We start from the raw sequence: 12,024 nt of genomic DNA, 5'->3' as shown, positions 1-12,024 counted from the left end.
CTCTCAAGCCCACGCCATGGACATCTAAAACCTCAATCACAAAACCAGAATGGTCAGCCCTTTGCAGCCGTGTATATATTGGAAGGTGTCCTATCCACTAGGCAAAGGAGCTGCTGGATACGTCATCTTGCAATTCTTGAGGCATGAGACGTGGGAACCTGCACATGCAATCTAAAACCCTGGGTCCTGCCTGTCTCCAGTGCCTTCAACTGTGAGTGGGGAGAAAAGAAAGCCAGGGAGTCACTGTCTGGACAATTCCTTCTGATTCTTACTTACCGGGAGCAGGGAAAATGGTTTCTGTAAATCTTCTGCAGCTGCTACACTCCATCTTCCTCTATGGGATTAACACGGATACAAGGGATTAACAGCCACTGCTGGCACACTTCAGATGGCGTGGACAGTGGTCCAGAGTGTGGGTTCAAGTTCCAGAGATGTCCTTAATGGGGGGTGAATCAGGCAATCTCCTTGTTGTCGGGTTATCCTATATAACACGGTGTGATCATAGTTAGATCCACGTACAGAACTCTTGTTGTAAAGATGAAAACTACCCTATGTAGAAAGCATTTAAAACGGTGCCTGGCACAGGCAAGCCCTCAATAAAGTTTCATTATTACTATTATTTCAATAGATAAAATATATAAACTAATGAAAAGACCAAGAATAAATATCTATATTCAAGAATAGCCTATAAAAAAGCTGTTAGCCTTTTAACAAGTATTGAGCACCCATGCATAAGATTTTATGCTGGGCTTCCTGCTGTCTCCACTAGCTTCTTCCTCACCTCCACTGTTTATAATTCTAGCAGGTAAAGTTTCAGGAGCATTGTTTTACACGAAGCATTAATACTGGAATGGACTGAAATAAAATGGAGACATTGTGGAAGGGGTCTTTTCTATTCATAGCTAACTGAAAGACAAAAGAGAGTGCATCTCAAGTGTCTGCAGGGTTTGCTGTTAGTTGAGTATAGCTTCATCATGTCGTATCATTCAGATGAATGCATTTAGATAGCAATAGCAATAGACTTAAAAGAGCAGGTGATACAAAGTGTTAAAAACACCTGAAAATTAGGAAAATATAATATCCATTAAATCTTTAACATAGAGGTCTTTTTTTGCAACCCTGCAATATGAAAAATAGAGTATTTTTACTCTATGTTACTATAGTAGGCTTTACGATATAAAATGAGAGACTATTTATACAATTATGCTTGTTTATGTGAGAGCCTTGATAAAGCTCTTAGTAAATAGGAACAATACTTTTAAAGTGTTCAAATTTCATAACTCGTATTTCACAGTAGGGATATAGGCTGGGTTCATACATGTTAATGTGCCAATAATCCTAACTAAGTAAGTATGCTGTGCTTAAAAATGAATCATTTAGTAGTCTTTGCAGTAAAAGGTTAATACGTTATTTATTTTTCTATATCCATAGACGGCTGTTCCAATTTAATTGTTATAGGTAGATTAAAGCTTAGTTCACAACCTTGGTAGCTTCTGGAATGTAATCTGAAACCAGTCTCCACAGGCAGCTGGGGGGGTTGTGGGGGGGGGGGACAAAAAGGCAGACCACTCCAGATTGGCAGGTAGCAAGTTTAATAAACAAGGGACCTTACACACAAGGCTGGTCTTGGATGGCTGCAGGCTGTGAGTAGATCTTTACACCCACCACCAGAATCTTATAAGTTCATATGGAGGACTTACCTGGGTTGTCACGTACACCATCCACGAGGTCTCATCACCACATTACTATCTCAACGCTGTGTCCTGAGGCAGCTGGCGAAAGCACGTAGAGTACATATTCCAAGGACAGGAGAGGGGATGAGTCACAAATGCCCAGGTCCAGCTCACAGGTCAAATGGTGGTCACATCCTCTCGATGACCTCCTCCAGCATTAGCATGCTGAAAATTTCAATTTTTTTTAAGTGTTTATTTATTTTTTTATTTTTGAGAGAGACAGACAGAGAGAGACAGAGTGTGAGTGAGGGAGGGGCAGAGAGTGAGGGAGACACAGAATCCAAAGCAGGCTCCAGGCTCCGAGCTGTCACCGCAGAGCCTGTTGCGGGGCTTGAACTCACTAACTGTGAGACCATTACCTGAGCCAAAGTTGGGTGCTTAACGGACTGAGCTACCCAGGCACCCCAGCATGCTGGAAATTTTAGAAAATTATTACAATAACATACACATACAATAAAACATTGTTTTTATTATCAAAGTAATAAGTATCTACAGAAAATCAAGGAACGCAAAAAGTCATAAAGAAGAAATGAGCTACATCATCGTTCTTACCTTCCCAAAGTAATCATCCCTAAAATGTTGGCATAATCCATTTGTGTGTATGTGAATTTCTGTGTGTATGCATGCAGAGTGAGTTACAATACATCTTACAATAAAATTAGACTACAATTATAGTCATACATTAATGAATATATATTTTGGATGTAACAAATATTTCTGAAACCACAACTTTAGTAACTACAAAGCAACCTATTAATGGCTTTACCTTAACTCATTCAAACTATTTTGTTATTGCTTTAATTTTTCTTGGTATTATGATTAATACTATAAAATAGCCTTTCACATAAATGTTTTTACTTACATATGGTTATTGTCTATTGCCTTGGTATAAAATAATTTATGTTAAGATTTTGGGTCTATAGGTGAATTTGGGAACATTATGCCCAGATATTTTCTTTCTAGGAAGGGTCCTTCTGTTTAAGCCCATATCACATATGAATGAACATCTTAGCACTGAATATTCATTTCCTTTAATTGTTGTCAAATTACTACATGAAAATTATGGCTATTGTTTTATAATACCATTAAATAGAATTAATTCCTTCTAGTACTTGAAAATACTAGTAATGCACTGCTCAAAACAAAATTTAACTTATACTGGCTTAATAGATTTTAGAAAAATGCAAGACATAGTGTAGAATAGCAGATATACAGTACTGTTATGCAGTTTTAACCTCACATTCAAAAGGATCTGATTCCTCCTTTTGTAAGAGACACTTCAAATCATCTATTGCTAGTTCAAAACTATATAATTTATTAATTTCTTCAAATGAAGCAAGATAAGGACAAATACAAATGTAATGGGTACTTAGGCAAGCAGCCTCCCCAACTAGAAGTTTAAAATAACAAATGCAAAAAAATAATAATAATAAAATAAAATAACAAATGCAACGTATCTCCATTTAGCTTGCCTGTGGATTCTGTATTGAACATCAACATAGTTGAGTTGCTAGCATTCTATAAGTGAATAAATCAAAATTAACACATATTTTCCAGTACAGGCACAGTGAAATTGTTAATAAGGAATGATTCATATCAGATTTGGCAGGGAGACCCAGAAATATGGACTCTGCTCCTTCCCAAGCTTACACATTGAGGGTGTAACTAGATTCTTGTGGTGAATTCCCTAAACTTAATAAGCATTCTTTTGCTTACCTTCTTTTCTGAACATTTCTGAAACTTCTTAAGCTTACATCAGCGTATGGGGAAGGCTAAGATACCTGAGATATCCAAAACTGATTATTATTTTTATGGCCAATCTATCGAATCAGCATTTGATCCCATCATTATTGACCATCTCTATCTTTAAACTGTCACTTCCCCCGCACCTTCGAAGACAGTTTAGAAATATCAATCCATTTCATTTTGTAAAAAGTTCTAGAGAACAGGTAGCATAACAGAGAGGGAAACAGTAGCACAGAGAAGCTCAAAGGCATCTCTCCAGGACCCAAGCATGGGCAACCTAGCTCCCTCAAAGCCACAGCTCCGCATGTGCCTCAACGGCTGCAGATGCTTGCCTTTCAGCTACACCAGATCCCTTTGGTACTTGCCTCTGAAGTAGGGTGGGGAGGGAAAACCGACTAGAAAAGTAAATATATTTTAATGAGCCACTCTTTAGTGTCTCTACAAAACCTAGCAGTTCTGGTGACAGATTTGGTAGAATCAAAAGTGGAAATGACCCGTTCAAACATATGTTTCTTTGAATTTGAAGTTCATTTCATAATCAGGTAGGCATGGTCTTTGAGCTATTTTGAAATGATCGTATTTGGTTAATTTCTTTTTTCTTGAAGAATACTTGGCATATAATATTGTATTGGTTTCAGGTGTACAGCACAATTATTCAATATTTACATACATTGCTAAAAGGTCACATTAAGTCTAGGTCCCATTTGTCACCATACAAAGTTGTAACATTGACTATGTTCCCTGTGTTGTACATTATAGCCCCATATTTATTTTTTATAACTGGAAAACTGTATTTCTTAATCCTCTTCACCTATGTAGTCCATTCTCCTACCTAGAAGTGGGATTGCTGGATTGTATGGTAATTTTTTAATTTTTTGAGAACTCCATACTATTTTAATAGTGACTGAAATAATTTATATTTCCAACAGTGCACAAGGGTTCCCTTTTTGTCACATCCTCACCAACACTTGTTATTTCTTGTCTTTTGGTAACAGCCATTCTGACAGTGTGATATCTCACTGTGGTTTTGATTTGCATTTTCCTGATGGTTAATGAGGCGGTACATCTTTTTGTGGGCCGGTTGGAAGTCTGTATGTCTTCTTTAGAAAAATGACTGTTCATATTCTCTGCCCATTTTTAGCCGAACTTTTTGTTTTTTTCATATGAGTTATAGGAGCTCTTTATATGTTTTGGACATTCATCCCTTATCAGATATATCATTATAAATATCTTCTCCTATTCAGTAGTTTGCCTTTTCATTTTGATGATGGTTTCCGCAACTATGCAAAACTTTTTCAGTTTGATTTAGTCCCACTTGCTTATTTTAGCTTTTGCTGTACTTGTTTGATGAGCCAGATGCAAAAGTATCACTAAGACTAATGTCAAAAAGCTTACTACCTTTGTTTTCTTCTAGGATTATTATGTTAAATTATTTACAACATCAAACCACACGGCTGGAAAAGATAGGTTAAATAGCCATATTTCAAAATTCCTGAACAGATAACTCTTGTTAAATGTAAAGTTAAAACTAACTTCAATGACAAGAACAAAGAAATTAGAATTTTTTAAAGAGAAAGATTGAAATTTTTTTTCCAGAAGTTTAAAGTATGTTTATAAGGAGTGGTTAGATGTATAAAGATGCGGCATTTATATACCGATAATTGAAGACCCCAATGATCAGAAATATTAGTTTATGGGGTTTTAATTTTTGAATATTAATTACTAAATATATGTTATACTACATGAAGTTTGTTCTCTGACCATAATGGAATTAAACTAGGGACCACTAACTCATGGATAAGAGAAAAACCTCCAAAACTTAGAAATGAAATATTTCTCAATAATCCATGGGAAATTAGAAAATGTTTTTAAATTAATAAAAATAATAGGTCTTAACTATGGTGAACTCTCTGGGACTGTTTATTTTTCAAGGATCTGCTCAACTCAAAGGCGATCATGCAGCAGTATCCCTGAAACTGACCTCATATTATACTGGGTTTACTCCCAAATACAACTTGGGATTGTATACAAATAAGCATAACTTCCTGGTACCACTGAAATATTTACTGATATCACTCTATTCTCTACCTGCAACCTGACTGATTTACATTTCTCATGTACATTTAGAGAACCCTTAAAATATAAACAGAAGCTTTCCTTTTCTTCTTAAAAATATGATTACACCGCTGTAAATTTATCGAATTCAAGACTGAATAGCTAACTGGGATAAAATTTAGCTATGGGCAATGATCATCTATTAGGTCATATTGGCATCCAATCTCAAGATGATGAAATTTGCTGCAAAAAAACGTTGCATAGGTGGGTCTTAATGAAGGACTGTACACAGGTATGACAAACTGTGTCATGAACCATGGCGGGCACCCCAGATTTCACTTCTGTCATCTCTCAAGTCATCATTTGTTCAAACATACCTATTACTATTCATTCCTGGGACAGCGGTCTGTCTCTGCTACCAAAATCCAATCCAAGATAAAAAAAAAAAATAATAACTTCTGCTTTTTAAAAAAGGAATTAGTGTCTTTTTTATTGTATGCATGTACTTACTCAATTACAGAATTATAGAATTACCTAAAGGTAAGTAATTATGACCTAGGGGAATGATCCCAAGAACCTAAGACATGATCAAATTTACAGATTATTTCTTTTCTCTTGGGTACTTTCTGAAAAACTTGCAACTATATAAACCTTTGATATTAAAATAATACAAAAATAATTGAGAATAAAATTGAAATACAAATTGAAACCTTCTATAGCAAACTTTAAAAGAGGCATTTTGTTGTGATTTTTGTATTAGGTCAAGTTGCTGAAGATTTTTTTAAGTAAATATATATTCTTATATTGTAACATTAATCATTTATTAAACCAGTTAAAATACTATTCTGGAGTATCTAAAATAGTAAATATTTTAAAAATGGATGATTAATAGGATATATACTATTCCTACAAACAATTGGCTTATCTCCCAAACTTTTTGTCAATTTAATGAAAATATCTCCAAAACGTTTAGTCATTTTCCTACCTTCTCAAGCATTTAAGTATTATCCAAAATGCTTCAGAAAAAAAAAATGGCTAAATATATATTTTTTTATATTTTATTTATTTTTGATAGAGAGAGACGGCACAAGTGGGGGAGGGGCAGAGAGAGACGGAGACAGAGAATCCGAAGCAGGCTCCAGGCTCCGAGCTGTCACCACAGAGCCTGACGCAGGGCTTGAACTCACAAACCATGAGATCATGACCTAAGCCAAAGTCAGATGCTTAACCGACTGAGCCACCCAGGTGCCCCAAATATATTTTTAAACAGTTATACTTGAATTTGTCTGGACAGTGTAAACACTGCATATTTTTCATCATGTTGAAACTCAAGAAAAATAATGCACATATTTCATAATGCTTAAGTAAATAAATTATAGTGAAACCCCCTGATACAATCTTATTGCCAACTATAAAAGGTATGGTTCCTTTTGCAAAAATCATAAAATGTTTATAATATGAGTAATTATAATGTGGATAATTTTGTTTTTAAAAAGTCTGAAAAACCTAGAGGAAATAAAATGTAAGCAATGTATAATAGATTGTAATAATCTCAATAAGTTGAAAAAATAATAAAAATAGAACTGCCACTGCACCATACACTTAAAAATGGTTAAAATGGTATATTTTATATATGTATATATTATATTTTACAACAAATTTTATATGTATATTTTATAGCAAAGCAAAGAAAAAAAGGCAAGAATCACTGTAATTTGAAGTCATCTATAGTAGCAGCAAAAACGCCTATTTACATTTAGAACGCCCAATACCACTAAATTAAAAATATAAAAGTAACATGTATTTGTTGTGATGACCTTGAAAAATTAAATAGAAGTTAATCTATTGAAAACCCCAGAACTGACAAAGTAGTCTCTTGTGGTGAATCTGTAAGTAAAAAGACCTTCTGAGTTCACCAGAGGCATAGTTTATGCACACTCTTTCAAGTTCAATTCTCTTAATAGGTTTTTAATCTTGGCTCTTGCAGTATACTGTGTTGATGAGTTTCATCAGTTTCTTGGTTACTTAAGATCTAGATAGCTGTTGTTAAAAAAACAAAAATTAAAAATCAAAAATTAAAAAAAAAGGGGGGGGGCGCCTGGGTGGTTCAGTTGGTTAAGCATCCAACTTTGGCTCAGGTCATGATCTCACGTTCCTGAGTTGGAGCCCTGCATCGGGCTCTGTGCTGACAGCTCAGAGCCTGGAGCTTGCTTCCAAATCTGTGACTCCCTCTCTCTCTGCCCCTCTACCGCTCATACTCTCTCAAAAAATAAATAAATGTTAAAAAAAATAAAATTAAAAAAGAGAAAGATCTAGATAGCTGTGTGGGCTCAATAAGAAGTCAAATCCAACGACTATGAAGAATTCAGTTACTCCTATTCAGCACGTTGGTGTTGGCACCTTACTAGTTTCCTGTCACATATGCTGGGAATAGAAAAACTAACCTAAAAGTCACTATATAGGCTTTGCACTAATAAGATAAATAAACATTTATTACTATGAGATAACATAAATATACAGATATCCGTAATTTCACGGTATCTTTTATTATTAGAACTGTAAATGCAATGTATTCATTTAATTATGTATTATCATGGAATCGATCATTAAAAAAAAAACTTGAGAAGTGAATGCTTTTCACTAGGACTAAATGACATTTGGCAAAATCTAATCAATTTTATATTACCATTTTTGTAATCTACATGAATATATTCCTTATTTTATTCACGCTATGACTGTCCAAACAAACGGTGTATGATAGAATATTTCCTTCTTTTCTTTTTGGTGAATGTTAAGGATTGTAAAGGTCAGCTTGTGGCTTTATTTTAAAATAAAAGCATGAGACTGAATGGAAACAAGCCTATAACTACAGTTCCTGGATAAATTTTATTAAGTATATTAAATTAGTTTAAATGCTTTAGAGACTATTAGGTCTCTCTCAATCTTAGCTTCCAAGGAATAGTTTTTGCCATTATGAAGTATAAAAATATTGGAAGAACAATGTTCTCATGAGGTTTATATAAGATGTATAATAGACTTACCATGTTAATTATATCTGGACTATTAACAGATAACATCTTATTGTATTATTACCCATCTAGTCTTCTAGTATCGAAAATTATAACAAAGCAGGAGATCATGCGGCCTATGAGATTGAATCACTTTGACAAGAAATCTTACATTTATAAAAATGGACTCATTTTGAATAGGTGTTATCTGCAGACAAACAATAACAAAAAATTCAAGCGGTCATGGAGTACTCATATCATGAAAAATAAGGATTCCTTCTGGCCAAATTGTAGAAAGAGCCCAAAAGTCCATCAACTAATGAATGGATAAAGATATGTGTGCGTGCATGTGTGTGTATTATCTATATACACACACACACGCACATACACAATGGAATATTACTTGGCGATCAAAAGAATGAAATCTTGCCATCTGCAACAATGTGGATGGAACTAGAGTGTATTATGTTAAGAAAAATAAATCTGAGAAAGAGAAATGATTTCACTCATATGTGGAAACTCATTTGAGAAACTCAAAAGATGAATTTAGGGGAAGGGAAGGAAAAATAAGATAAAAACGGAGGCAAACCATAAGACACTCTTAAAGACAGAGAGAAAATTGAGGGTTGCTGGAGGGGAGGTGGGTGGGGGGTGATGGGCATGAAGGAGGGCACTTGTTGGCATGAGCACTGGGTGTTATATGCAAATGATGAATCACTGGGCTCTACTCCTGAAACCAGTATGTTAACTAACTTGAATTTAAATAAATAAATTTAAATAAATATTTAAAAATACTCTTTGGAATAGGTGTTATCTGTAGACAAACACAACATAAAATTCAAGCAGTCATGGAGTACTTATATCATGAAAAATACAAATTCATTCTGCCCCAATCCCCATTTCTTATCTTTAAAGCTACTCTTTAGAGATACCAGATACTTTGTCTTCTGGGAGACATTCTAAGAACCAAACTAATATGTACACCTTGTGTCTTAGTCCATCTGTGCTGCTATAACAAAAATAGCATAAACTGGGAGGCTTATAAACCACAAATATTTATTTTTCACAGTTCTGGAGGCTGGAAGTCCAAGATCAGGGGGCCAGCCTGATTTGGTGAAGTCCCTCTTCCCAGATGCAGACTTACTGTAACCTCACAAAGTGGAAGAGAGAGAGATCTTTCCTTGCCTCATATTTTTATAAGAGGCCATTCATGAGGGTGGCAACCTTGTAAACTGAGCATTTCCCAAAGGTTCTACACTATCACATTGGGTATTAGGACTCAATATACCAATTCTGAAGGGACATAAATATTTATAGTACCTTATAATACACATGACAGTCTTGTGTGTTTATTTGTTTTTAAACTTACTAAAGTCTTCATATTGATCACATTTCAATTCATACAAACCTTGTTCTTAATGACTGCAATTAACTGGCTACTTAATGGAAATTTAAGTTCTTTCAAAATTTCTGCTATTTCAAAAAGTGTGCAATATATGTGTATTTATTTCTGTTGGGTATATACCTGGGAGAATAGCTGGATCGGTTTCTTACAATAACGAGGTTGACTAATTTTTGTTGTTTGAAAGTCAATTGTATCTCCTTTTTTACAAGCTGCCATTTGTCCATTTTTATCTTAGTTTTTCTTGTTTTCGATTTGAGTTCTTTATAGAAAGATTATGAGAACTTTATCATACGTTGAAATATTTTTGAAATGTATCATTGGCCTTTACTTATTGGAATCTGCCATGCATTTTTTTATTTTATGCAGTCACATTTTAGGTATTTTTGTTCTTATCACGTGTTCCCTCATCCTGAAGAATGAGAACTATCAAGCTAAGTTTTCATTACGGCATGCAAGAGGAGTCGGTCAGGTGGAAACCTGCCAGGGGACAGAGACGCAGAGGTGGCGAGAGTAGCCCGGCCACGCGACCTCTTCCGACTGGAGGCGCAAGAAAGCCGGGCCGAAAGCACTGGGAAGCGCAACCGGTTCTCCCAGGGCGCACACCTCCCCGCCGGTCCCGCCTCCTCTGGGGGAAGACGCGCTTCGCAATCCCGCGCCACCTGCGGGAGCAGCGCGCCGCCGAGGGCCAGCCCAGGACGTCCGCAGGCCCCCGCCTCCCCCCGCCACGCAGCTCGGCGCCCACCGCCGGGACCCCGCTCTTCGCCCGCCCTGCAGGCCCACTCACCGCCGGGCCCGCCGTCCGCTCGGCACCCGCGACGCCGGGCCGGGGTCTAACTTTCCTAGCGGAGCCGAGGAAAGAGGAGGAGCGGAGGAAGGGGGCAGGAAGAGGAGGGCTTTCCAAATTAAAAACAAACTAAAGCCTGGAGGGGAGGGGGCGGTGCGGGGCTCGGGGGCGTGGCCCCGGCTCGCCCGGACCCTCTCCCGGGGCGCGCGGCCGCGCGGGCCTCCGACCCCGCCCCCCGCCCCCCGCCCCCCGCGCCCCGCGCTCCGCGCTCCGGCGCCTCGGGTCTGTGGTCCCGGGAGGCGTGGGCTTCCGAATGAGAAAGGAGCGGGAGGGGGACCCGGGGAGAAAGGTTGTCGCAGCTCTAGAGTGAGAGGAAGAGAAAGGTAAGGGCAAGTCGACGGTTGCATCTAATCAGAGACGCAGGTTCCACAGCCTGTGAGGAAGAGTTTTGCTGACCGAGATTACAGACCACGGAAAGGAAAAGAAAAACAAACAAACAAACAAACAAACACCCACTTCGCCCGAGCCCTGTTAATTTGCCTCTGTTCCCACCACCAGACCCTTGGCGCGGGCCCAGGCATTTTGTTTTCTTCCCCCAAAGGGTTGGAGGAGGCCAACTTGATTTGAGAAGCAGGAAGGGAGGGACTCCGTGGGTGAAAAGGGAAGAAGTAGGGTTGCCAGTGTTTCCTGACACGGGTGGAGGGGGGATTGGGGAATGCCGTTGGTTAATTACCACCGTTCAGCACAAATGCTTTTTTCTAACTCCTGGGTTTCAGGTCTGTGGTGGTCATTGGGGAGGAGCACAATCCACCGATTGGAGCTAGAGGAGTCTAACGGCCCCTGACATTATACAAAAAATCAGAACTGGACAGAAGTAAATTAGATTAGGCACTGAGGCGTACTTGGCGGTGCTCCACTACGGGAGAAGTTTGGAAAGGGGAAGGCATATATGGGAGTGGAGTTCTGGAATTTTCCTTTGTATGTGTGCTATTTGTTAGTATGCGTGTGAGAATAAATTTTTAAAATCCCGTTGTATATGCCGTTAGCACAGGACATTTCTCAAATGTAGAGATGGCATGTTAATGTATAAAACTAAAAAATAAGCACCAAAGCTTTGGCGAGCCAACGTCAAGTCTTAAGGACATGATACGATGATGTTCCTACTTGAATAAGTCAGGTGATAACTGCATTACTTTTTAAAAACTATTTTATTTTACTTGATGCTTTTTAGGTACATCTTTTCATATTTGTTGTTATTTTTAACTGGTTGCTTTTATGTTGCCACAATCCACT

At 37.6% G+C, this 12,024-nt stretch overlaps 1 protein-coding gene across 1 annotated transcript in view; it reads right to left on the bottom strand.

Annotated features, from left to right (window-relative positions):
• LOC102970433 (phospholipid scramblase 4-like) overlaps positions 1 to 10,837 on the bottom strand; it is a 39,658-nt gene extending 28,821 nt beyond the window's left edge. Inside the window, 3 exon segments of the mRNA XM_042956502.1 lie at positions 277 to 481; positions 1,701 to 1,898; positions 10,732 to 10,837. Of these exon segments, the coding sequence (XP_042812436.1) occupies positions 277 to 328 (52 nt within the window). The 5' untranslated portion in view covers positions 329 to 481; positions 1,701 to 1,898; positions 10,732 to 10,837.
• Between the last annotated feature and the right edge of the window lie 1,187 nt (positions 10,838 to 12,024).

The sequence above is a fragment of the Panthera tigris genome, chromosome C2 (genome assembly GCF_018350195.1).
Source record: "Panthera tigris isolate Pti1 chromosome C2, P.tigris_Pti1_mat1.1, whole genome shotgun sequence".
Taxonomy (NCBI): Eukaryota; Metazoa; Chordata; class Mammalia; order Carnivora; family Felidae; genus Panthera; species Panthera tigris.
The sequence above is the reverse complement of the archived record's forward strand: the minus strand, read 5'-3'. Positions and strand labels throughout refer to the sequence as shown.